This window comes from Brachyistius frenatus, unplaced genomic scaffold (assembly GCF_029030835.1).
Source record: "Brachyistius frenatus isolate BFR_SWC_R1_liver_20210118 unplaced genomic scaffold, ASM2903083v1 Contig_233, whole genome shotgun sequence".
NCBI classification, from domain to species: domain Eukaryota; kingdom Metazoa; phylum Chordata; class Actinopteri; family Embiotocidae; genus Brachyistius; species Brachyistius frenatus.
In genome coordinates this window covers 73,701-101,670 of record NW_027210832.1, presented here as the reverse complement: position 1 = coordinate 101,670, position 27,970 = coordinate 73,701, and the positions used below count along the sequence as shown (strand labels likewise).

Here is a 27,970-nt window from a genome sequence, read left to right as displayed (position 1 = left end):
TCAATTTCCTGTTCTGCACAAAGGGAAGCCCCCTCTCCCTCCCCATGGCTGCAACTGCAGAGACAGAGACTGTATTTCATGACCATGAAAGGGTCCCTCCAGCCATGCCTCATCTGCTGACACAGCCAAACAAAGGTTAACAAATCAAGGGAAGTTCTGGCTGATTTACTGCCTTGCAGTCACCAACAACGGCCCCGGCCCCGATGCGCCATGAAAAATGGCAACATTTCCAACTGTTCATATTTCAAAATCACATTTAAATGTTCATGCTGATCACAGCTCATTAGTCCTGATCTCAGCTGCGAGGGATGGCTCTTCCATACTTCACAGTTTGGTTTTAAATGAGTCGTGCTTCAGCTTTAGAAGAAAGACTGGCTTTTAATGTGCAAAACTCTGTGTTGAGAACTGAATGAGAACAACTCTACTGAATAATGTTTGGTTTGCTGAATGTAATGAATCAACCTGGAGGACTAACAAACAAACCAGTCGTCCAACAAAGATTAAAAAAAAAAAAAAAAAAAAAGTGTATAGCCAACAGATACACCAGTAACAGTTATAACACATGCAATCAGGTCACACTATGAAATGTTTGGCAGATAACTCAGTCAGGTAGATTGTGAATGTGAGACCTCGGGTCTAGTTGCTGCCCACTTGGTTTGTTAACTGAGGGTCAGTTTGAAGGAGAGGCCGTGAATGGGTCTGTTGGTGCTGAAGAAGCACACACACACACTCAGCAGTGTGGGCCAGTCTCCGTCTCTCCCTCCTGCAACACAAAGAGGTCATTCAGAGTGTGCTCCCCGCGTCCCTGAGGTTAGAGACTAAGTAAATCCATCCATCTTAATGCACTTATTTCAGCACCAGGAGAACTGGAGGGAGACTGTGTAAACACTCCTGTATCCGACATGCCACGCTAAACCCAAAGAGCCTGGAACCCATCAGGCCAAAATTAAAGGTCTACATCTCAAACACAAACATTTAAATGGGCTGAACTCCAGAGATCAAAGTGAAAGGCCTTAGTTTTCCTGCCGGCTCCCCTGTGTCTGCCACACTGAGATATGAGGCAGTTTAGCAGCCTTCAGGGCTGAATGGTGAGCACCTTTGTGCTGTACTCGTCTGTTTCTCAGGTGTCTCGGTCAGGTCAAAGGATTTATGTAAGCGTGCTGAGTTTATTCAGAAGTATGGTTTGGTTTCAAAGATAGTATGCAGGATCATAAGTACAAGGCGCTCTGTTTTGGCTCCTACTCATTCTATTTTTATGTCTGTATGAAGAGTTGTGTGAAGGTTTCAGTTCATTTTAGGTGAACAGTCCTAAAAAATATAAATCCTTTATTTGAGCGAGCATCTCCTGTTTGTTTTTTTTTTTTTTTTTGTATTCCTGTCAGCATGTCATTGACGTGTGGTGACAGTAGAGATGCTACAAACTAGTGGAAGTGGATTGGAGGGCAGAGGCGTTGAAAGCACCAGTCTCCCGCTCCCAGGAGAGGTCCTCCCCCATCACCGTCAACAGTACCCACTGATCCAATGTGACATCAGCCACTCTCCTGCCAACTGTGCAGCATTAACAGGGTCAAAGCGCCACACACACACACACACACACACACACACACACACACACACACACACACACACACACACACACACACACACACACACACACACACACACACACACACACACACCACTTTTCAAGACCCAGCCATTCCCAGAGCACTGTTGGTGTGTTCAGGCCAATTATGCCTGTGTCAGTCTTTGGTCCCTGCGGCAGAGGTGACATTGCCAGAGAGAGAGAAAGCAGACTGCCTTAATGAGGCGTCATGGTGCCTCAGAAGTGTATGTGCATATGTGTGTGTGAGCGCATGTGTGAATGCATTTGTGCATGCATGAAAGCAGGAGTGCTGGTTTGGAATGATCCACCCTTCTATCACGATCTGCCATGTTTGTCTGACAGCCTTTTCCGTCGTCAAGGTCTCAACCCTGCAACCATTTCCACCACGCCGCCTCTCCAAATCTTTTGTGTTCTTTAAGCTGCTGTGGAGCTATGATGTCATTCTAGCAAACAGATTTTCGGTTCTGGTGAATGACTTGAGGCTTGTGTCCCAGAAATGCAGCATAGCAGCTTTGGAGGCACATGCACTAAAAGGGAGATGGGATTAACACAGCGGATAAGATTTGACTGTTCACTGTGAAATGATTAACCCCTGCGGTGTCAGTGTTGCTTTGAGCAGCATGAAGTAGGATTTGGTCTGTTGGAAAAAAAAAAACACACCCCTGATGAGTGGGTTGAATGATGACTCCAAGTCTCGAAGTTTACAGAACCACCCATTTTGGATTATATGGTCACGGAGAGTTTATCGGATAAAACAATGCCAGAAGGCCAGCCATAGTAAGTATGATTGAACTGTAAAGGATTAAACATTTGTTGCATTCTTCAGACACTGCAGGGTGTTGCCGTCATGTTCAAGCTTTTTTTTTTCCTGCATCAAATAAATGACCAACGCTGTAATCTACGTAATCCTCAACTGTCACTGTTGGAGCCGAATGTGTTGAAGCTTAGAGTCAGACTTTGTGGTCCACCGCTGTTTAACAGCTGTGGTGTTTTTTTAAAGGAAAGCGTCAGGTGAAGGAGTCTCTCTGTTTCCTCATCATCTCTGGCAATGCCAGAGGAAGGAAGTGAAAGTGTAAACACAGCCTGTAAAGACAGAAAAAGCTAAGAGAGAGCGAAAGCATGAAGACTGTGATCAGGATTGATGAAAGCAAGGCTTTAATTGCTCCCACAAGAGAAGAGGTTATCTTTTTTCCCCCCTTCTCACCCTCTCTGATTCTCATAAATATGCAGGGTAGAAATAAAGCCCTGATGAGCCTCGGGGCAGATTAGCGAGGACTACAGATCAGGATCCGAGTTTGTTAGCAGCAGTCCATAGATCCCGTGCATGTGTTTCTGCTCTGCACACACATTGCATGGTTTTCATTTGTTTCAACCCACATTTCATTATATTACCTCAGGCTACTGACTACACAGGGTCAGACACTGGCTGTGCTGGGAAGTTGTGGCTGTCAGACCTTTAGTTCAACATCCCCCCGTTGTGTTGGGTGTTCTCCCAAGATGGATTTTAACTTCTGAGCCGAGTTCGGGGAGACGACATGGTTAATTTGTGGTGGATGTCGTGCGTGTGTGTAACGTTATATTGGTTTCCTGGAAAGGACATTTTTAAGCATGTGCATTTGATATAAACAAAGTATAATGAACTGCACAATGTTCCATTTTATCACCATCTTTTGGTTCATCATCTCCGGCTTTTGGCTACTTTTCTTAGAAGCCTGCCCAAACCCATCAGCGTCCGTTGGACTGTCACCATCTGTTACAGATTAAGCTGCTTCTGGAGGGAGCAATTTGATTTCAGGGCTCTAGCCTCCCCTCCTTATTCCACGTGTCAGGTTTTACTGTAAACACTGTCTTACAAAAACCAAAATCCCAGAAGGGGGGCCTTTCAAGCCAAGAGCAAACGGGCCGTTGCGCCGGTATGGGCTGCATGTCTGGTTTAGCTCTTAGTGTGCTGAGACGGGGGCTCTGCTGGGCCATTTAGAGTCAAAGCTGGAAAGCAATGTTTGGAAGCTTTTTCCTCTAAACCCTGCGCTCAGGCAGTGTGGTGTTGTGATGTATGAATCCCCTGGCCATGCCTGACACTAGCGAGCCTGTCTGAGCCCATGTCTTCGCTGAGTAGGAGGCCATGGACAGAGGCCGCATTGTTCCCCTAAAGTAACCCAAGCTCCGGGCAGCCGCTGCCCAAAGGGGGATATCAAGTTGTTCTCTCCCCACCAACACCACAATCCTACCTTAAGCTCTGGGGCTTGACGAGGGAGCAGAGAGGCAGCTGACTGTTTGGACGACGGCACAGTTCAAATAAACAGCTCAAATCCCTACCAGCCTCCCCTACACTAACCCTCCCCCGCCAAGTATCACAGTCCCACAGCCATAGCTCATCACCGTGAAGCTTGCCAACAGCCCTCAGCTAATTTGTGGTGTTATTTTGAAAAGCATGTTGATGTGGCTGCGCTGAGGTTTCCTGAGAAAGAGGGCTGCAAGCAGAGAGAAGAGGGTGAGAACCTAGGCCGGGCTTAATCTTACTGCTTCTTTTTTTGTTTGCGATGGGAGCGTTTACCACCACAGCGGCAGACCACACATTTCCAAGCAACAGGGTAGCAAGGATGAAAGTACCTGTGGATAGGAAAGGAGAAATGGCCATCAGTCGCTTGGTCTCTGCCCCGGGTGTCCCGCTAATCTGACTGCAGTGAAACTTGATCGAGGGGGTAATGAGACGGCACTTGACACACTCGCACACACGCACGTCGACACAACGGCTGCTTCTGTAATGCCGGTGAAGATTTAAGATGAGAAAAGGCTACATGCAAATTGATACTTCAGTGGATTTCAGACATTTCATTCATGCATTCAAGTTATTACCACTCTGGAATGAGTTGTTCTTATATTGTTTTAACACTCAGCGCATGCTGTGTTGAATCTGATCCTTGCAGGCGTGTGCGGTGTGGATGTGTATAAAACCAGTTGGTCCCATTTGAAAGAGTGAAAGAAGCCCAGACTGATGACTCTCTAGGGACAGATTTCTCTTCCAGCCCTCCATGCCTCTCTCCCCAGTGAAATCATGGTGGTGTCAGCGTGTCAGCTCGAGCTGTCACTCTCCTCACTGCTGCAGGCAGTTGCTCTCATACTATGCCTCCTGGCTGAAGGGAGACGGGGGGAGAGGAAGGAGCAGGAGCAAGAGAGAAGGACAGAGGAGTTTTTCTGCACTTGACACAGTGGATGAACAGAGCGTCGAAACCCCTTAGTGCAACTGGAGAGTCTTGAAAACAAGAAAGAAAGAGCCAAGGCTGTCCATCATCTCAGAGGAGCCAGCTGTACAATTAGGACTCACCCCCATGGGCGGGTTTGGTACAGTCCACAAGGCTTAGCTGAGAAGCGGACAGGGCTTCATGGAGGACAGGCCAACACTAAATAGATCCAGGGAGCCGACATAGTGCTGCAGTACATGCACCGCAACCAGGGTGGCATTGGACCTGTTGTTGACTGGTAGAGTTTTCTCTGTGTGTGTGTGTGTGTGTGTGTGTGTGTGTGTGTGTGTGTGTGTGTGTGTGTGTGTGTGTGTGTGTGTGTGTGTGTGTGTGTGTGTGTGTGTGTGTGTGTGTGTGTAGGAGAGGCGGTGGGGGGGTTATGAGCATGTGACTGTAATAGAGATTTAAGCATGTCTGTGTTTGATGTTTGTTGGCTCTGCAGAAGACTGTCCATTGTTTCCCTTAGCTCCCACAATGACTGACAAGAAGCACATGTTGCAATGCCAGTCAGTGTTGTGAAATGTTTGAGTTAGAGTTAAATTCAGGATGTGTGTCAGCACAGACACACATCCTGAATTTGTTATATGGTGAGATTCTGGTTGTTGTTTTTGGAATTTTCCATTTGTTCAGACTTAATTTAACCTCCTGAATGGATTCAGTTTAGTGATTTCAGAAAGTAGTTCAGTCTACATTCGACTATATGTCGATATATCTATACAATCAGTTTATGGGCAGACATATTTACTTATGCCTGTGGTGGGACCGTGGTTGTACTCCTGCGCTGCAGTGTTTAGAGTCAGGAACACTTGTTCAGTTTTGTTGTATTCGGGATCAGGACGTCACACAACAACCTCAAGCCCAAGCATTTGACCCATTGCCTACTTTTGCTGAAGTTTTCTTGTTTTCTCAAAGAATAGGTTGTGACTGCAGCTGAATTTTGTAATGGCAAAGCTGCTTGCTAAGCATTGTTATTTTCAGATGGGACTTAGCGAAGGTTCATGCTTTTGACTTGTGGTTTGCAATACGTTTCAGCTGCAAATGTGCACATGAAATCATTCAAGGATGAGGAGTCGAGTAAATAACATAGCACAGTTGTTTATTAGTTGTTGTTTGGGGCAGGTAGCCTTTACTACCTTTTAACTTCTGAAGTTGCAGACCACTATAGTGTGAGTGTAGTGGTCTGATGACACGTGATGCTGACGTTTCATTGGCCAGGAAGACTAAACTGCCTCTCATGATAGCATACCTAAATATCAAGTTCGCAAACATTTTGCAAAAATAGAAGAATGATCATTGGCTGTCACAGTTTTGTAATGCAATGTGATGTTTTCCCTCTGACCGTAAACATATTGTCTGAATCAGTGATTTTCAAGCGGTTGAGCCTCAGGAAGAACATTTTAGTTGACAACTCAAATGTCTGATACATTATACACAAATTAATACACAATGCCTCCATGCACCATTAAAAACATTGAGTAAACAAAAAAAACTAAGCAAAAGACCCATTGACATAAAAATGCTGACTTGTATGCAGATACATTTATTGGTGCTTTTCAAACAAGTTAAAATGGTAATACTCATCAAGTTTATTAATCTAAACTGAACTGTATGATATGAAATAAACAGGTTTCTCTATTTCTAAACCCGTTTACAAATGGTCAAATGAGAGCTAACTGCTGATCTGATGAGTTTATTTTGGTCGTTACTGTCATGGGATGCACATGTCACTTAAAAAATAAAAATGCTGCATCAGAAATTCTGTAAACTTCAAACTTTCACATTTCCATGCACACATCTGCCACTCACTGCAAATGGCCCTATGACCCACTTTTGTGTGGCGACCCACCAGTTGAGAACCACTGGTCTAAATCAAAGCAGAGTAAAATCCGACTGAGGCTAAGTTGGTAAAAGAACGACTGAAGTTTCATGTCTGTCTAAGGAAGTGAGACGCTGACATGAAAGACACCGTGGGCCTTAAATGTTCTGTGAGTCTTTTAGGGAACAAAGAATAGCCACCCTCCATTCTTCACTTTACACTTGCACAGATATCTGTCCCTGTGAGTTGTCCCATCAGCCGGCTTATGCACATGTGACATGTTTGAGGTCAAGTGGTCTGGATCGCTCCACAGCTGCCTCGTCTCTCAGTGTAGTTTTACACCACTGTCACAGTGTGAGCGCTGGCCAATTGCTGGATGGATCTTACACATTACACGCTACTGTTATTTCAAAGCTTCAGTGATCCAGGGCATGACAGCCAAACCTGAAGAGAATCTGTCAGCCGCCGGCAACAAGTGTTCCCCCGAGAGCTGCCGAGCACACACCCCCTGGCAGGAGGAGCCCGGCCCTTTGGCCAGCTTTCCACCCGCCCCTTCTGCTGCTCACCTGTGCCAGCATGCCCGTCATCAAGTCTCTGACCCAGCTCTTCTCCCATTACGTTCCCTACAGCGTGACCTCACACCCTCAGGGATATATAAAGATTTGTTCTCTAATGGAGCGCTAGAAACGGGACACTCTGCTGCCACTGATCCCACCGCTACATCCTCATGGGCACGTAAAGATGGAGCCGGGGTTAGGGTGGGGGTGGCTTTGGATGAAGGTGAACAAACATGTAGGCCCCAGGAGCTTGTCCAAGGCAGCAACATTCTACATAAGTCGTTGGGGTGAGAGGGGAGCTCTGAGATCGAGACGCAGAAGCGGTTAAGAGCCGTCACAAGAACAGCTGTAATCAGAGTAATCAGAGGTGGACGAATATTTTCCCTGCGGCTCCCTGTAAGTAAATGGCTTCATTATGACTTGAAGGCGACGAGACAGAACACATTTCCCCCATCAGACAGAGTGCGCATGGAGCTCGGATGGATACTAGCAAAGGTAGGAGACAGGACAGAGCAGCTTTCTTTCCCCCGCTGTCACTCCTTTAGCCGCTCGCACCCTGTCGTACTGTAAACATGTGTAAGTGCTTGTTCTCTGTGGTCTGGCAGCTGGTCCTCCATGGCTTTGCATCTGTCAGAAGAGCTCAGAACATTCAGTGCCTTACTCAGCCCAATTACCCCAGATTGCTACCATTTCACAGAGGATCACAGTCACAGACAGCCCATCTTAGACGAGGAGTCGGGGGTTTATGTCTCGGTTAACCGCGCACACCATGCACCATGACATCACTGCATATACACACACTATATTTACATACGCACTTGCTTTGGCTTCACAACTTGTAATGCAAAATTCATAAACCAAATGAGACAGGCATGAAATATAAATGTTCAGAGAGGCAGCTTAACAACTCGCCCCACTGCCCCCCTGCTTTTGGCCTTTTGCTCAATCACAGCTTGTTAAAGCAGCAGTTTGTGTTACTGTGAGGTGATATCAGCACGCTGTGGTATTCTCACTGAAAGACTACATATGTCACGCTCTCACAGCCAGAATAGTTGCCCTGCTCACCGACACCCCCATCACCAACTTTATTTCTGTTTAGCTTCCCTCTCCCCTTCCCCAGCCACTCCTGGGAGTCTAGCACTAATAAAACAGCTCCAGTCCGAGACCCTCCACATGGAGGGATGTCCAGGCTGTGTAATCCAACACCCCCTCCTGGCTGCAGCTTTAGAGAGCTGCTGACATGACGGAGAGTCTGGGAAGGCCAGCAGGGGAGTGTCCATCATTGTCAGGCCCCCGGGCTCCCTGACCTTCCATTTGGGGGAGGTCCAAAACACATGCCTGTGCGCCGTGAGGTGCTCCGACACTCTGGAGATGCAAAGAGGGTATCACTGAGTGTGGTGTTACTGCTCTTGGAGCAGCTAATGCTGTTAACGTCTTCAGAGCTGAAGAAGGGAGGGATAAGGAGCTAATCGGCTGGAGATTCTCTGGAGGCTGTAACTATGAGATCAGGGAGAAAGCCTCTCCAGCTAAGGTTACTGCCACAGGGTTCAGATTCTCTGTGAACTGATATCACGAAGCCAAAGAGCAAGTCTGAACTCCTCTACTCAACATCATATTTAGAAACATTTGGTTAGGCTGTCGCTTTTAGCAAAGCAGCAAAACTCCAGACATGACATGAGTCTCTGGAGTGCCAGTTGATCGACAGATGATGATCCTGTTCACGGCTGGAAACTTGTTCATCTACTAAGGTGCTGAGCTACAGCAGGAACGATGTATCCAACTAGTCATCAGTGGTACAAAATAATACACTAGAATATTATTGAGATAATCTTTATTGATAGTTGTATGTGATTACAAATCCATGAGGGAAGGTGAGTTTATTACATGATCGGAAAGACTGGAGACATCTGTGTAAAGGTGCATTGAGGGACAGTCTCTCTTGGTTAATGTGCATTCTCAGGTGACTTGGACTCCTGATTTTGGACACAAGAGGGAAGTACTAAAACATCAGGGAATTCAAAAAGCCTTACAATCCCAGAGATATGGGAGAGGAACTCTGATGTCCTCCACTAATACGATCTCCAGGGTTTTCCACTGAGACTTTTCTGAGTGTTTGAACAGTAAGTTTTCACAGCTTGAAATCATTGAAGGGCTATTGACTGCACTGCAATGTGTGTGTACCTAATAAACCAGCATGTTTCTGTAAAGACACAAATACATGGAGAGAAAAGGAGAAGAGGCTGTGCCGTATGTCGGTTTGCTGGGTCTCGAAGTGGAGACTGAGGCCTTTATGAGCATGTGCGAGTGAGAGCGAGCTCTGACAGAAACGAGTGGCCTGCTGTTTATTGTTCTCCTCTGTGTGGGAGGGAGGTCTGTTAAAGATGTCTGCCATTAACTCAACTGCAAGCTTCATTAAGAACAAATAAACGGAGCCCGGTCCCTCACCGAGGAGCTCTTTGGGGGACGTGTGCTGTCTAAACCGCTCCTGAGGTCGGACCACTGTCAACACTTGCTGCTCAATTACAACTGTAATTTTGTTGTCGAACAAAATATGTTTGAAAGTAGAGGAGCAAGTTTTGCAGTGTTTTTCTTTCCTTTTTTTTATCAGGCACTAAATGGCTTCCATACAATGCCTGGGGCAAAATTGTCTTTTAAAACAATCTGCATGAGCGGTGACCGTGAATGTTTTCAAGGGAGATTTTATTCCAGCAGTTTCTGAGAACCCAGCACAGAGGGAGATCCTGATTGTAATTAATGTTTACCGAGACATACCAATGCAAGATGGAATTTTCAATGAGGGCCATGAATCCTCGTTCGGTGCAGTGTGTACTCTAATTGATTCAACTTGAGCAAACAGTCTGTCGCCCTCTGTTTATTTTTCTGTTTTCTGAAAAGAAGCAGGATGATGTGTGCTGAGGGAACAAAGGGAAAAGCAGCGGAGCCTCGTCCCAACAACGCCACCATTGTTTACCTGCTATGAATCCAGTCCCACCAGCTCTTCACCAAATGAACCGTCTCTTATGACTCACTGACAATGTGATACAGTTGTGGGCGCTCGGCCGGAGTGCGGTGAAGCGGAATAATCTGTGAGATCCTGTATCTCAACAGGAAGTGAGAAAAGAGTTGCAGGGTGACAGTGAATGAGTGGAGCTTCAAAGGTCTTTGTCAGCTGTGACAGACAGCTCTGGGTTTTAGAGTTGTCAGCACCTCTTCTTTCCACAAGGCTTTTTTTTATTTTACAATCCCAGGCCATCGATTTAGTGCTAAGAACCTGCAGGCTACATTTTCCCCTCACCATTCACTTCAAGGTAAAAGCTGCCTAGTTACAGCTTTTGGGTTGCCATTCAAAACATCCACGATATACATGAAATACAATAATGTATCGATAGAGAATTTATTTATTCAGTGTTCCTGTGTTGTTTAACTATGCTAGTGGCAACACTGACGAGTTGGTCCACCAGTTTGATCCAAACTATTTCCAGGAACTTTGCAACAGACATTGATGGTCCTTGGAGGATGAAGCCTCATAACTTCGATGGTCACCTGACCATCTAATCTTGTAACACCATTCGGGTAAAATGTCTGTATTATAGTAAAACGTCGCCACAAGCGTGAGATGGAGTAAAAGAATATTTGATTTGATTTAGTGATCAATTGTGTCCCGTGGATGACAGTGATGTTTTGAGTAAAATATCTGGACAACTATTTGATAGATGATCATAAAATTCAGGATAAGCTATAATAACTTTTTTCACATTTTTTTTATTTGTTTGTTTATTACCAAATGTCTGCAAAACTAATGGCATTCTGATCAACATTAGATGTGCTTTATTGTTGCGCTACTAAGCAGCATGTAAGTATGGTGACATTAGCCTGTAGTTCAAAGCATCGCAAGCTGTTTGCATGTCTGTATGGCCTCAGTCTGGTTGTTAGTTAGAAGAACAAAGCCTTCATTCTTGAGCATTCACCAACAGTATCTTGTTGTCCATGTGACTGCTGATGCCACCTGAAGGTAACAGTAGGGGTGTGCCATATTGTATCGCTTGCTTTATGTTGGTGTAATTTTAAAAGATATTGTAATATTATTTTAGGGCCATATGGCCCATCCCAACACAGTAGTAGTAGCTAATGCCGCGGCATGACTCTGGTACAGGACAGATCTGCCATCAGCACCCAGAGGTCACCTGCTGTTGCGTCATCTGCTTCCCCTGACTCTGTAATGCCGAGCCACCCCTCCAGATTCCCCGTGAACACGTCGAACAGTGAACACCTCTCTGAAGCAGCAGCATCAACACCGGAGGCTCAGCCGTCACTAAATTTCACCTCTGATCACCACATAACTGTGACATGCACGCGGCAGTCACGGCTCAGCTGCCAGTCTCATGGCCACTGCTATGTGACAGGTTGTTGTTTTTTGTGTGATTGGAGCCATGTGACCTCTGCCGGGTTGAAATCCCATAAACGAGTGTGAGGGCCAGAATGCATCAAGGGGCTATTTTGAGGAGGATGAGACAGAAGGGGTGACGGGAGGGAGCGGAGGCTTGGGATGTCGCAGAGGTCTCAAAAGCCATCAATTTGTCAGGATGTCGCCACACTGGTGTAGGTTGTTCCATCCACACACACACTCACATGAGACAGAGCTTAGCGAAGCAGTTTTGGCTCGGAGTCGGGCGCTAATGTATTTTTCAGATGGACAGGTGCCGGCCTGCCAGTTGCGCTTTTAAAAGATGATGTTGTTGGCACTTGTGTGTTAATTATTTATATGGGCCAGGCTGTATCCTGTAATGACAGTAAAATATAATATGCTAAATTAATCCTCTTATGTACTGCAGTAATGACCTAACACTATATTAAACTACCTAATGTTGTGCATCTCACTTTGCCAGGCCTTCAGTCGCGCCCTCTGTGGATCGCTGCGCAGTGCAAAGATTGGTTTAAAGATTTGTCTCTCACATGGCTGCATCAATCCAAATACCTTGCTGATGAAGGACCATTAGCCAACAACACACAGGCCTATTAAGGCTGAAGGCTCAATGTGATACTAAAAGCACATTAAAAAGTGCTAACAGTAAATACAGCTGCATGATGCTAATGAGCTGCGGTCCACTGCAGGACAGTCACAACAAAGGTGAGATGAGAGGAGGAGCAGGAAAGAGGCCTGCACACCAATTAGATGGTCTGACAAGTGTTACGGCTGGTTTTAACAACATTATAAAGGGTGTCGGGCTCTTCCATGTCCGCCGTGTTTGTTTAGTCATATCCTAATGTTCCCACATTATATCCAGTTCAGACAGGTTCGGCTGTCGAATCCATTACAAGCTGCCGTGTAGCTTCAACCATGTATGGAGATCAGAAGTGGTGGTGTGTGCAGCTAAAGCACTGTGAACAGTAGGAGACGGCTCACCCTCGGATAATGAGTTATCCCCCTAAGTCCTCACTGGGTCCCCTGACATCCTGCCTTAATGAAAGGCTTTCCTGCAGACACACACCCAGCTGACCCTCACAAAGCCCTCGTGTACCCCCGTTACCTCTTAAATCCAGCCTCTAGCTTTTTCCTCTCCGGCTAACCCGCACACCCACAGGCCTCATTCTCTACTCCAACGCTCCACTGAGCACCGCGTGCTAGTTAGAAACAGCAATACGAGAGAAAGAGCATGGCTCCATATTTTGAAAAACCCAAGTGGGAATTGCACTTATTTGTTTCCAGGGATGAAGAAGACTGACAAATGAACCCTCGCGGGAGGGGAGCTGGCGTGCACAGTTCCTCCCGGCTCTGCGTGGCCCTGGAGTGTTCATTATGACCAGAATAGACACCTTCTTTTTAGCGTGTTAGCACATTCTCAAAACAAGCCGTGGACCTCAGGGACCCAGAGGTGCAGCAGGAGACTTGAGAATTGGGAATTTGTTCTCTCCCCGTCTGCTGCGGTGAGGTTGTTTGCCAGCAGCAGTCTCTCTTGACCGGTAATAGCATTTGTAACTGGAGAAGATTGACATGGATTAGGGAGATGGATATAAGGGCTGCTGGGCTTTCTTGTTCATCGATGCACATGAGGGTGGAACAGAGATGTGTTTATGTGGAGACTGCACATAGAACAGAGGAGATACAGTTTCCATATGGGGGATCATTAGCTTTGAGGAAACCTCACCGTTACGAGGGGACTGTTCATATTCATACTTGCTCAAAGAAAACGAACAGATACGTTTACAAAAAGCACTTCAACTTGGCAAAGTGTGCCTTCTGTCTCCTGACAGGCTGGCAGATGTCCCAGTAAACTCTCCCAGACAGAGCAGGAGTCAATAGCTGTTATTGTAGTTATTGATTGTGATCTCACACAAGGAATTACCTCGCTTGGCTTTTTAATGCTAATGGCGGCTGTTCTCTTAAAGCTCTGTTAGCTCAGCTTGTCCCGGGGGGAGTAGTGTGTCAGGGAGATGGAAGCCCCCCCTCCCATGACAGACAGCTGCTGCCTCTGCCCAGGGGAAGCGGGTCCCATCTACACCTCTTTGGCAGGTAAAGGATTTAGCTGCTTCCACTAAGGAGGAGGAGCCCCTGCTCCTGCCCCTAAACCCCCCTGAGGCTCAGGGAGAGTTAATTACAGTTTATGTATGCACTGTCATCCCCCATGAGCCTCTCTGCCTCTGGAGCAGCCGGGCTGACTGCTGATGTACTGAGCACTTTGTTCTGTAGGAGGAGGTCCCTGCAGAGAAATACCCTAGATGGAGCTTATTATCCATTGTTCTGTGTGACTTCAACATTGTACCTTGATTATTATTCATTCTTTGGATTAATGCACATTTTGGACTAATGGGGTACAAACAGGGCTTTTACCGTCAGGTGATTGCCGTGTTTTACTGAAAGCCCATAAAAGGAATCCTCACCTCGTCAGATGGTCATCATGCCACATGTAAAACTGAATTAATTTTTGCAGTGTTGTTACGCTGCAGTGTCCTTTTAACGTGTGCTAATCGATGGGTCCAAAGCTGCAGTTGTTGTTCGGGGAAAGGCATTTCCTGAACTGTGGGAGAAGTGAAAGGGAGGAAAGGCTTCAGCAACTTTAGAAACTGTAAGAAATCTACCCACTGTGTTTTCACAATTCAGCTCCAGTTTGTTTCTGTGTGCAACAGCTCTCAGTGAGTAGAAGGAAACGTGAAAACAAATCTGATTCAGTTTTATTTTGTTCCGCAACTGAAAGTTCTGTCATTCAAAATGAAAGTGATGTTGTGTTGCGTAGCCCGAACAAGCAGAACACGTTTGAACTGTGTGGAGTCTCTCCAGGGTCAAATAAAGGCTGCAGCGAAGGTGCTCGTGCTAGCAGCAAGGTGTGTCAGTATGAGGAAGATAACTCCTCTTCCTCTGTCAGTTTGTGGGGCTGTCTGTTCGTTTGCACACATACCATCAGCAGGAGACTTAGAAAACAATATTCTACAAAATGCCTGTAACTCACTCAGAAAGGAGCTCACTCAGAGTTCAGCCATGTCTGTGTGTCTGAAGCCATCAGCTTGTTGGATTTTTTTTTTTACTTCCAGCAGATTAAAATGGACTGCTCATTACATCTGCCAGCATTTCAGTAAAAGTTCATGTATTTCAGCTGTGCTTCTGTTTACTGTGATTTTTGCTCAAATGGACCAACTTTTGTCAGAGATGTGTTTTTTCACACTGTTTTCTCTTTCTGCTTTGCACAGTTCCAGAATTTGGCATCGATGTGCTCTCCACCAATGGCAGCCAGGAGCCTCACGGCCCAGGCCTCCTCAAGGTGTCAGGCCTAGAGCGCAGTCAGGAGAGAAGCCAGGAGAGTTGCAGAGACCCCCAGCCCCCTGCATCCAGCACCCCCAATCCACCTTTGCCCACCCAAACCCTCCCTCCGCTGCAGCCCCAGGCGTCGGCCCCCCAGGCTCTGTCCCCTCGTCGGACCCAAACGAACGGCCCGTCCCAGGCTCCGGCCTCCACCCACCTGCCCCCACGTTCAGAGGCTCTCCCCAGGCCTCAAACGCCCGCAGCCCTGCCTCTTGCTCAGGGCCAAGAGCCCTCGCCGCCCCCCTCCCCGGCCCCAGCACCAGGTTGAACTGCTGTCCCATCCCAGGCCTCCGCCTACACCCAGCCTTCACCCTCACCCACCATCTCCCGCTCTCCCAACGCACCACCCTCACCAGCAGCATCCCGGTCAGGCAGGGCCTCACCGGCCCCCGTCACGCTGCCACCCCCGGCCCCTTTCTGCCTACAACGGCCTCAACCTCAACGGTCACAGGTGAGTCAAAGGACCTCAGAGTGTATTTGAAAAACCATCCACGTCTCTCATGTCCTCACACGCTCTGACGCAAAAAATTTCAAGCAGTGCTGTTCAGGCTAAACCTCAATATTCACACACACTCGAAAATACTAGAATATCTCTTGAGCTGGAAGTATGCATAATGGCCGATCAGTATGTAAATTGCCATCAGGGAGAGCTTTAAGTTCCCGAGCCAAACAGTTGCACTGATTATTAACAGCAGAATGAAAGGGCCACACCGCCCCCGGAGTGCCTGTGATTTATTAGCCACCCACACTGTCCTCTGAGCACTCGAGCAACTTCAGTATAACCTTGAGCACAACCCCATACTGTTCTTATTTTATTTAGGTTATCTGTGAAAGAAAACAAATAAAACAGGCTCAAAACTTAGATATTCATCAACAGGCCTCTTCATTTTGTCAAGTTGTAAAGAATCCAGTTTGTATGTTTAGATTCTCCACAATCAGAGAGCTTTTTTTTTTTTTTCTTCACATTATTGTAGATGATAACAGTAGAGCCAGTGCAGGGCTAAAGTTTAGTCCATTGTCCCATATCATTTGAGAAACACTAAGGTCTATGAGGCTCTCCATTAACGTAGGACTTGAAGATAGCTCCTTCAGAACCCACTCAGTCCCAACAACAGCTCTGCCTCGCAGGCTCTCAGGACTTGGCTCCGTCTGCCTCTCTCTGTGCCAGCCCTGCCAGTCTTCCAGCGCGCCAACAGGGCCTGGCACCCGCTGTGAATAATCATGGCCGGGGCCCACAGCGAAGAGCGGGTGCTGCAAATGAGCTTTTAGGCTTAGTGTGTGGAGCTGTGGAGACGCAGGCTCTGTGACTGCCCCTGGGGAAAACCCACACACACTACAAAAGGCTGTTTGCTCACACACACACACACACACACACACACACACACACACACACACACACACACACACACACACACACACACACACACACACACACACACACACACACACACACACACACACACACACACACCCTCTCTCCCTCTCATCCCATTTCCGATGCACATGTTCACTACCTGGCTCTGGAGGAAGTGCCTTAACAGAAGCTGTTCAAAGACAGATGCTCGTTCTGTTATGTTTGCCAGCGGTGGTTTATTTGCATCCGAGGGTGTTGCGAATGTGGTGTTTTCGCGGATCATGTTTGCCCTGGATTCTGTGAGGCACAAGAGAGAGGCAGGGAGGCGTTTGTAAATGGAAGGCAGTTGAGGTGTGAAAACATTGTGCTGGGATTTGAACATTGGAACAGATGGAGATGAGGGGATGTGGAGGAACAAGTGTTAATTTTGACTGATCACGCCTGGCTTAACCTGGCTCCTTTCTTTTTTTCTCTCTATTTACAGCAGCAGCAGGAGCAGCACCCCGGGCACCAAGCCCCACGGGCCCCCTGCTCCCTCCTTGCACCTTCCCCACCACCCGCCTCCTTCTCCAGCGGCCGCGGCAGCCTCCACCTTCCCCCTGCCCTTGGCCACCAACCAGAGCGCCCCCCACAACTTCCCCTCTGCCTTGCAGTCCTCGCCGCACCCACATCACCCCAATATGTTCGCTCCTCCAGCGGCCTTGCCTCCACCACCACCACTGACGTCTAGCGCCCTGCCAGTTCCCGGACATCCTGCCGCTGGGAGTGCCTACTCAGGTAAACACCACTAGCTGCTCGCAAACGTCCTCACATCGCCCCCAAGTGGTGTGGCAGAGGATTACACATTCGGCTGATGGAAAACAAAAATAAGTCTCCTGTTTTAGCCAGTTGTTGCATCAGATTGCCAGAACATTGGAGACATATGAGAAGTACACGATGAACATTTTCAAAGCAGAATTTGATTTTAAAGCATTTGATATGTTGGGACAGATGCATAGAAAGAATGTTAGCCTGGTAATTATTTAAAGAAACTTTCAAGTGAGTCCAAGATTATTCGCATGCACTCCGTGTGCACTGTGTGTTTATAGCCGAGTGGACAGTTCAAGTTCACACTCTGTCTGTCACACTGTGATTGATCAACTCTCTACACTCCAGTAATATCTAGGAGCAAGTCAGGCCACATTGCAAAACCACAGACGCCGTGCACATTTCCGCGCAGTGCTGTCAAGCTAAATGTCAGGGTCAGTATGGAAAGAAAAGGGGGAGGGAGAGAGTCCTTTAGCAACGTTCCCACAACTTCCATTTTCACCTGGTACGCTGTTCATGTGCAAGAAATCAATTTGGTCAATACGGAACGGAGCAAGCTGGATTTTGTTCAAAAGATACTAATGAAATTTTTATGAAGAGAAAATTCCACCCCCACTCCCAGCCCAATAAAACTTGAAATAAAGGCAGAAAATATTGTAGTGAGTCACTGTGGAATAGGAAGGATAAGGTTACTCTGGAGGAGATATAATCTCTCAAGGCAGGTTTTGTTGAATTAAGAGGAAAAGCCAATGATTACTTGAAATCCATTCTCTCTCCACAGGCTGCGAAAAGGTTATTAGAACAACAGATGCTGTTGTCTCAGAGGAGCTGTAGTGTATCAAATCACAGCATTTGACAGTTCCAGCAGTCAGACACTTCTAATCATCCGGAGCCGCGCTTTAATTTAAAATGACATGCTGATAATCACGGCCATTTCCTGGTTGTTTCCTTTTTTGATACAAATTTTGACATGGCTTCCCATTTGCTGCCATGCGTACTTCTCACATTGGAGTCCAGGCTTCTCTGAAGGTCTGCGAGAGGAGATGCAGCAGCACAAATGCCTTTATTTCACAGTAATTCAATGAACTACAATGTGTCTTAACTAGGGACACATACATAACAACTGAAATTATATTGTACATCCCAGACAAAGAAGTTATTCAAACAAATCTTCCGTGATAAGTCTTAAATGTGGAGGTTTGTGGTAGAAAACGGTGTAAAAATGCTTAAAAACGTCTTTACAGTCACTCATTAACAAACGGAGTATTAATCTTCTCTTTTCCAGAGCAAGACCTTCTGCGGCAGGAGCTCAACACCCGTTTCCTGGCCTCCCAGAGCGCCGACCGCGGCGCCTCGCTGGGCCCTCCGCCCTACCTGCGCACAGAGTTCCACCAGCACCAGCATCAGCACCAGCATCAGCACCAACACACCCACCAGCACACCCACCAGCACACCTTCACGCCCTTTCCCCACGCCATCATGCCCACCCCAGCACCGCCCATGGTGCGTACCCCTGCCAGAAATGTGAGGATAAGTAGAACGCACCTGTGTTGGGTTGGAGAGGGTGGATGGGGAAAAATATCACCGTACATGTACTACTTCTAATAATGACTTTTACATGTGCTGAGGAGCAGGCAGGGCAGGCATGGAAAGTGTTTTCACTTTGTGGTTGTGAGAGCAAAGATTTTACACAATCTGACATGTGTGTGAGCAGTTCGCTGTGGGGACCTGTGGCTTTCTGTGGCGGCTTTTCAATGATGACCATGTGTGTCCGTCCACGCCACAGCGATGTATTTATCCTCCCACAAAGCCTTTCTAGTGTTTTCTCTGGCAGGCTCTAACTCCAGACTTGAGCGCTGTTATTTTCTAAATTGGCAATAACTTGCCCAAAGCATGTTAACTTCAGAGCCAGCTTTGAGAACATAATACACTTAATTCATTCTGAATTTAATGACATCATTTGGTCCCGTTTGGGGGTTTTCATTACTGGCAAATGCGTTGCGTTAAGAGCCCTGCTGTTTGTTGGGAAAGACCACAGGCAATGGGTGCCTGGACCTAAAACTCACACAAACACATACACATTGGTAACTGCCTGGCCCACAGAGGCTTCGCCTGCCTCTGATGATACCTCAAAGGCAGCACGGCGAGGCCTCTGACAGCTAATGAGGCCATTAAAAAGGCTCTTTATGGCTGCAGTGTTTAGTCTTGACTGTGGAAATGTTCGCCCTGAGCCCTTAGCTGCACCACGGAAAGGCAACCAAATGAGACACAGCCCACGCTAGTTTAAAAGGTCTTCAGATGATCATGAAAAAGGGAGGATGAAACAAGTCTGGCCTGGGAGGTGGTCGACTTCAATCTGCGGTTGACTTAGTTTTTAATCTGTAAGCATGTCAGTTGTAAAATGCAGTTAGAGATGTATTTTGTGTTGGCCTGAGATGATACAGCTTTACAACTGTGTAACAATGTTTAGGTTGTCATCTCTTCTCTTCATCTTTATACTTAGTTCTGTTTCATTTCTCCTACAGTTTGAAAAATACCCAACAAAAGTTGACCCCTTCTACAGACACAGTGTGAGTTTCCCTACTGCGTACCTTCTAGCTGCAGAGCAGTGTGTTGCTTGCCCATTATGCCATTTAAGCCCACGCGAGTTGGGGTTACAACTGTGTGTGTGTGTGTGTGTGTGTGTGTGTGTGTGTGTGTGTGTGTGTGTGTGTGTGTGTGTGTGTGTGTGTGTGTGTGTGTGTGTGTGTGTGTGTGTGTGTGTGTGTGTGTGTCTGCAAATGTTGGGATTAATGTAACAGGACTGGATCCTTAGATACTAAAGCACCAGATTTATTATGTATGAATGTGACAGTGAAACTGTTAATATATAGTAATGAATACAGTGGCTGCATCACAGAGGAGACTGCTTTATATCCAACGCATTGCATTGCCTTGCTTACTGCTCTTTATTTTGAATGCTAACAGTCGTTTTCTACTGAGTGAAAGGGGACTTGTTTAAGACATTGGACCCGAGTCTCCTACCACGTTCGTTAGAGTTTCTAGGACCTGTTGTGTGCCGGTACACAAGAGTGCTTTTTCTTCGAACTGTTAAACTGCAGTGCCTGTTCAGAGCAGGGAGGAAGATTTTAATATAAAAACCCTGTATGTGTATTCAGATTAACCCTGGCTCGTGAAGATGTTGTAGTTTGTTTTTCGGTGCTTCTGTTTTTCCCCCAAGCTGTTATGGTTGCAGCAAATACCCTGAAATCATTTCCTCTTTATAGAACATAGTGACGTCTTAAAACATGGAAGGAAACACAAGTTGCATTTAAATCCTCACATCTTCTCCTCCAGTTTAAATAATTCTGTTGGAGCGGCTGTGATTAAAGCAGCGCAAGCATGCATGTTCAGAAAATGAAAAAAAAAAAATAAATAATAATAATAATATGATCAATAAGAACAATTATTACTGAGTACCTGATTACATATCTGCGTCTCCACAGGATATATTTATGGAGGCCTTGAGCACTTTTTTGGTTTACTGGTTTTCTTGCTTGTATTACAACATTCTACTTTTCATATCAAAGGAGTGTTTTCCCTTCTTTAAATCCAGCGGGAATACACTGAGAATATTTAAAAACAAGCAGTTTGTGAAACATGTAGGCAATCATTTGTAACTTTATGTATTTGAGCAGTCTCTGAAGACTGAGTGTTGATGTTCAGCCGTCGCCGCAACCTGTTAGCTCCACCCATACTGCCTCATGAAGCTGTTGCCCAGCAGACAAACCATCCTCACACTCCCTCTCCTCTTCCTCAGCTCTTTCACTCCTACCCACCAGCCATGTCTGGCCTTCCTCCCGTCATCCCCCCGAATGGGCCCTTCAGCTCGCTGCAGGGCGCCTTTCAGCCCAAGGTAAGACACACACACACACACACACACACACACACACACACACACACACACACACACACACACACACACACACACACACACACACACACACACACACTAACAAACTGAGAAAAGGAGTTATTTACAGAGAATCTCATTTCTGCTGCTCTCCAGACCTCCAATCCACTGGATGTGGCCACAAGACCCGGAGCCGTCCCACACACATTCTTACAGAAGGACCCCAGGGTAAGAGCGGGCACTCACACATTCACAGTGTAGATGGCGCCCTTAGAGTGTTGCATGAGCCTTAAAGTCATCAGATGGAGCTTTAACACTGAATCATATCATTGTAAAGACTTTCATATGCAGATTGTTTGTCTGCGTACATGTTCCTGCCTTCCTCCCATTCACCTCTCGTTTCAATACTCGTGTGTTAATTACTCCTGTAATGTTTAACTTTAAAGTGAACATTTTAATTTGGTTCATAATGAATGACAAGACTGATTTGATTGACAGCAGAATAATTCAACCTCTTTCCCTCCTTTCTGCCTCCTTGTAGCTAGCAGATCCATTTCGGCCCATTCTCAGGGTGAGTGCTCGCTCCCTGCAGAGTCTCAGGCTCCTGCACCCTCACACTCAATAATACCCACGATGCCTTCGAGGCTTTTTGCTAATGGAGTTTATAGTGTCTTTAATTAAACCAGTGGTGTACTTAAAGACTGAGTGTACTAGTTTAGAACAAGACTCATTTTGGGAAACAGTGCAGCCGCTGTATTTCTTCAGCGTGGGCTGACAGCTACTTCTGTCACAGACCACCATATCTTAAATTCATGTAATTAAAGGTGCTCTGCTGTGTACTGTATAAATGAATAGGGGATGCTGTGTTCATGTCATTATAAAAAATAGTGTGAATTGATGATGTACCACTACATGGAAGCAATTCAATCTTATTGAGCACCGATTTGATCTTATTAGACCTTTCAGAATGATTTCATATAAGAATTGGCCTTACTGTCACTCTTGTTAAAGAGTAAAGTTGTGACAGTGTTTTTGTCTTGTCCTACAGAAACCAGGGAAGTGGTGCGCCATGCATGTCCATACCGCCTGGCAGATATACCACCACCAACAGAAAGTAAAGGTGAGGACTCATCTGACTCTTCTCTGCATTGTACCAACGTTTTAACACTTTAAACTTGTAGCCAGGTCCCAATTCCATGCAAGATGTATACACTATATATTAATCTTTGCAGTATACCTATTGTTTCTTTAATACACAATGAGTCAACATATTTAACCGAAGCAGACCTTTATTTAATACGATCATACTGTGACGTTAAGATACAACAGTTAATCAGAACAAAGAGCAAAAGCAACACTTTGTGTTCATTCACTGTTTTGATTTGTTTGTCAGTATTGATTTGGAATTAGTTCTAGTTTCTCTCATTAATTATGTAATTATGAGTTATTGTTTTAAAAATTAAAAGAAACAAATCTTTGCCTCTCTTCTGTGTCTTGTGTTGGAACTTCTCTTCTCAACTGGTAATTCTGTGATTCTGCTGACTACAAGTCCCAATAATTAAAATAGTAGTTTAAATTCTATGAGCCATAATCATAATCGCTACTTGAGGGTATAATGATGTAATGACGGTATAATTGACTGTAACCTGGCAGTCAGTGTGACTCTGTCGTCCCTAGAGTGTCTCACTTTTGATTTCCGTAACACCTCAAAGTGTCCTTGAACACATCAGTCACTTACTGCAATATAAAAATCTGGCCTATAATTAACCTGTACAATACACGATGACACGTCAGCGCTGTGTAAAGAGGTTTTACATGTGTCTCTCTGTTGGTTTGGCGTCTTCTAGCAGCAGATGCAGGTCGACCCTCACAAGCTCGACTTCGGCTTCAAGCCCGAGTTTCTGAGTCGACCTCCGGGTCCCAGCCTCTTCGGTGCCATCCATCACCCCAACGACCTGGCACGGCCACTCTTCTCCGCTGCAGGTGAGAGCGTCAGAGCTCCGTGTGAAAATGTCTTTGATGGTTTGAGTGGCTTCTGACATTCACCGGCGGTCGCTCACATCCTGCTGTCTGTTGCCATTATTTTTACTGAGGTCAGCTGTGAACAAGCCAAAGCAGCAAACCCAACAGAATCTATCCTCAACATGGAAACAATGACGCTCAAAGTGCAGACCTCCACCAAGACCAATAGGCCACTCTTTTTTTTATTATAAGCAACCACTTTATTTACTATTGACGGAATCCCTTCAAACGTGACACAAATATTAATTTGGACTCAAAATTAACCGATTATAATTTGGTAGGTCACAGTGACCTCACAGAACATGTGTAGTCATAACATAAAAATTCATAATTAGGGCAAACTTTCACACAAATGGGATAAAGCAATGAAGTGATGAAACTTTAGGTCACCTTCACATCTTAATGTTATGCAAAAACACTGTCCTGGTCTTTATTCAATGTCATAACAGACTAACAGAAGGAGAGATGTGACTACAAATCACATGAAAACTGTGGTGATTTTATAGATAATCTGTGCTGTCTGGATTAAAGATGCCTGTGAAACATCCATATTTTACCATTTAAAGCTTCTTTGCAGCAGGATTTATATTTGAAGCATTTTCTACATTCAATCACTTGGCTGAGATACACAACCACAAAGTGGGAGTTATAGTCATGGAGCTCTCATAGAATACACTTGTGCAAAATCTTAATTCAATGTCTAGTTAGTGTGTTTTTCTGGAGCTTTCAACTACATCTTGTGATCCTCATCAGAGAAGTTGTCACATTTGTCTGAGTATTAATTATTTAAATTAATTATTAATTAATTAATTAATTAATTAAAAAAAAATTAGTTCTGCGAGCATTTTCCATCAGCAACATGCTAACACACAATAACTAGCACTAAACACAGAACAGCCGAGAGTGATGTTGTAGGTATTTGGCTGTAAACCAAAGTAATAAAATGTTGACTGTGTATACTGCTTTATGTGCTGATGTTGTTATATCTGTAATAATATCAACCCAGATTAATTATCGATCAGCTTTAACTAAAAAAAAAAATCCAGAAAAAGCTTGCAAGTGGACTTAAGTTATCTGTCAAACAGCTTCCTGACTTGTTTTTTTTTTTTTTTTAATCTTCAGGTCCAACACACCCAGGTCCGTTCAGCCATCCGCCCCACCATCCTGGAAACTTCCTCGCCCCAGCATCTCACTTAGGTAAGAGGACTCTTCAGTCTGGAAATGGAAAGGAAGGTTTCCAACTGCATGTGTGCTGACGTGTTGCGTCTTCCTCCAGAACCTTTCAGTCGGCCTCCAACGTTTGGAGGACTGGGCCATCTCAGTTCATCAGCCTTCGGGGGACTGGGAAATCCAGCACTAAGTAAGTTTGAGCCTCATGAATGATACTGTTGGTTACCATATTATCATTTAATGCATAACATTCAGTAGGGAAATTAGCAATAACCTAAATGCATAGGCAGTACTATGTTTCCAGTTGTAGTTACTAATGAACATCAGCACAATACAATTTAAATATGGACACGCCAGAGCAAATTGTCGAGATACGCATTTAACTTGTGTCCTGCCGTGTTTTTCCACGTGTTGAATCCCTGGCAGCGGCCAACTCGGTGTTTGGCCATAAAGATGGCCCCAACGCACAGCAGCACTTCAACAACGGCAGTAACAGCAGCCACCAAGAGCCGTGGAACCGCCTGCACCGTACGCCGCCCTCCTTCCCAACACCGCCACCCTGGCTCAAACCTGGAGACTCTGAGAGGAGCGCCTCGGTCAGTTCACACGAGAGGGACCGAGACTCTGACAAACGGGACTCGTTGGTCGGTAAAGACGATAAGGACAGGTAGGTGTTGAACAGATGGTTTGTGCTGTTGCATGCTTGAGCTTATGGTGTTAATTTGGAATCAAACTGGAAAGATCTCTTCATCGACTTGGCAAAAGCTAAGTTAAAGGTATTGATGGGACGGACTTTCTTTGTACTTCTAGGGATTCTGCAGAAAAGCGGCATCAGAGCCACCCGTCTCCAGTACCGGTCAACTCCATCAACCTCCTTGGACACAGCCGGCCTCCTGAGCACCACAGGAACCACCTGCCACCGGCTTCTGGAGAGTCTCAGAGGGACAAGGAGAACAAGGCCAAAGAGAGGGAGAGGGAACACTCAGACTCCTGGAAAGACAACGGCACAGACGACCACAAGCTCAAAGACAACCAGCACAGTGACAAGGACACGCCTGTCATCCATGACGGCCGGGTGTCAGAGGACAAAGTGTCCAACAGGGGAACGGCTTCACCCTATGTCCGGCAGACCAGCCTGGAACGTCCCAACGGTGGCCTGAACCGGGAAGTCCTAGAGAAGAAGATGGACCTGCCTTACGACCACCAGAAGAAGAACAGTGAGGTGAAAGTGAAGGAGGAGAGGAAGGAGGAGCCAGATGGAGCCACAGAGAGGGCGAGTGAGCATCCAGCACAGGCATCCTCCACACCAAACCTCCACCCTCCTTCCTCCATGCCTGTACCCATGGGCATGGCTGGGGTCCACCCCATCAACAGCATCAACAGTCTAGAGAGAACTCGAGTTGTGGCGCCCTTCATGGGTATCAGCCCCATCCCAGGAGCTGACAGGTTCCCCTACCCCGCCTTCCACTGGGACCCAATGAGGGACCCCTACAGGAGCCTGGAAATTCACAGAAGGGACCCTCTGGCCAGGGACCTGCTGCTGAGGAACGATCCTCTGCACCGGCTGGCGGCGCCGCGCCTGTACGAGGCAGAGCGCTCCTACAGGGACCGTGAGCCTCATGACTTTAATCGTGACCATCCCCACCCTCTGGTCCTGGAGCAGAGGAGGGAACAGGAGCGAGCCCAGCTTGAGGAGCGGGACCGTCTCAACATGCTCAGAGAGGACTATGAGCACGGGCGTCTCCACCCCGCAATGCACCATCCTGCCCTCGACGGACACCTCCCGCACCCTGCCCAGGGCCTCATGGCCCCTGGACTCCCGGGCATGCACTACTCCAGGGTCAGCCCTTCGGCCGCAGCGGCGGCGGCCGCCGCAGCCACCGCCCATCAGAACGGTATCCTGAACAAAACCCCACCCACTGCATCTCTGAGTGCCCCGCCGCCTCTCATTCCCACATTGGGTGCCCGGCCTGGCTCCCCCAGACGGACTACTCCCCTGGCCACAGATATCAGAGACAGACCGGCTCACAAAGACATTGAAGCACGGTGAGCTGAGCTTCAGCAGACTCGGTGCCCCTGCAGCCCTGTGCCTCGCCAACACTGAACTCACACCAAGCACTTAGCTTTGGGCAAAGCAAGACTGTAACATAGCTGTGAATAATTTATGTGGGCAGACACATGCCCACACAATGAATTGTTTTTGTATAAAATCACAAAGAGACAATAATCATGAAACAAAAAAATAATTTTTCAAAGATTTTTTTTTCTTTCCCCAGTTTGCTCCAGCTTTTCATGTGCATTCTCTCTCTTGTATAGCGAAGTGACGTGGAGTAAGAATGAACCATTATGGAATGTACAGGTACTTTAGCACTGACAGACAGCAAAGTGTGTAGATAATGTGTACAGTCGCTGTGCTCACTCTGTGTGGATTAAAAATCATGGTACAAATATGCAAAAGAGTGTTTTGAAAGCTTTACTTTGAACTCTTGTAAATATAGGAGTATAACGGCGGTGATTCAGAATGTGCTTTTTGCAATTTCCTTTTGGTTTTGTTTTTTTGGTTGATGCAGGTGATTAGCATTGTACCAGAGACCCCATATTCAACTATGCAACAAATATCTGGGCTCCGTTCTGAAAGCTGGCCTTCAACACTACTGACTGTGTACCGAGAAAGGATGAACGGCTGTATTCTCCCCACAACGCAGACTTGACAAACATTGCGTCCATGCTGACAGCTACAAGCTTTAACTGATCCACACAGGGTTTGCGGTTTCAATTTACCAAAAAGGTCATGTTTTGAGAATTACCTTATCATATGATAAATTGTGGTGACAATCCCAGATACAAGTACCCAAAATCAAAGGATTTTTTTGATGTAAAAAGCCAGCAGCACAATGTGACGAATCTTTTTTTATTCTCCCAGTTGCCACCAGTCTTGTTCTGGGGAGAATGCAGCGCATTAAACACCGTAACAGCACATAAGCCCAATTGGAGGAGTGTAAAGTACATGTTTTGGAAATAAGTTCTGTTGGTCAGTGTATTAAAGTGCTTTCCTAAGTTGTTGTACCTACAAAATCAAAAGACAAAAAAAGCTAATCTCAACTATGGACAGTTTGTTTCTAACAAGCAGAGATCTATTTTAGTAGTCCACTGAAGGTTTAGTTGTGCGCTTCAAACTCTGTGATATGTTGTGCAGTGTTTTTTAATCCAACATAAAAATGTCCACCGGAGCCATAGTGGTTAGTCGATGCGTATTGCAAAAAGATTGTTCAATGAGAAACTTTTTTTTGCTGTTTACCATGTATGGGGGGGGGGGGGAATCAAGTCTTTCTAGATCATGTACAAAAAATTAGAAAAAAATGAAGCGACTGAATCTTCAGCATGCTCCTCATTTAAACTTGTGTTATGTAAATTGTGCCATGTTATTAAAAAACGTGTACTAACCCTGTCCTCTGGTGTTTATTTCTCCACCCACCTCCAAGCACTGAATAGAGTAAACAGGCTATATTTCTTTTTGACACTACGCATACATTTATTTCCACATTTAGACTCCCATGAAGAATTAACCGCTGTGGGTACAAATCTCATCTGGAGCAGAGGTCGTTTGTTTAAGTGCTCCACACTGAGTGCTTATGAAGACGCTTGTCAGTCCTTTCTAATCTTGTTTCCATTAGTCTACCGTCAGAAGATGGAAATTTTCTCACGTCTC

The 27,970-nt window shown here is 46.1% G+C and overlaps 1 protein-coding gene across 1 annotated transcript in view; it reads left to right on the top strand.

The window, feature by feature from the left end:
• auts2a (activator of transcription and developmental regulator AUTS2 a) overlaps positions 1-27,710 on the top strand; it is a 302,247-nt gene extending 274,537 nt beyond the window's left edge. Inside the window, 14 exon segments of the mRNA XM_069720115.1 lie at positions 14,905-15,259; positions 15,261-15,467; positions 16,855-17,147; positions 18,463-18,701; positions 19,703-19,747; positions 20,977-21,072; positions 21,226-21,297; positions 21,611-21,640; positions 22,118-22,189; positions 22,917-23,052; positions 24,214-24,288; positions 24,368-24,451; positions 24,676-24,928; positions 25,072-27,710. Coding sequence (XP_069576216.1) covers positions 14,905-15,259; positions 15,261-15,467; positions 16,855-17,147; positions 18,463-18,701; positions 19,703-19,747; positions 20,977-21,072; positions 21,226-21,297; positions 21,611-21,640; positions 22,118-22,189; positions 22,917-23,052; positions 24,214-24,288; positions 24,368-24,451; positions 24,676-24,928; positions 25,072-26,311 — 3,197 coding nt within the window. The 3' untranslated portion in view covers positions 26,312-27,710.
• The last annotated feature ends 260 nt before the right edge of the window (positions 27,711-27,970 follow it).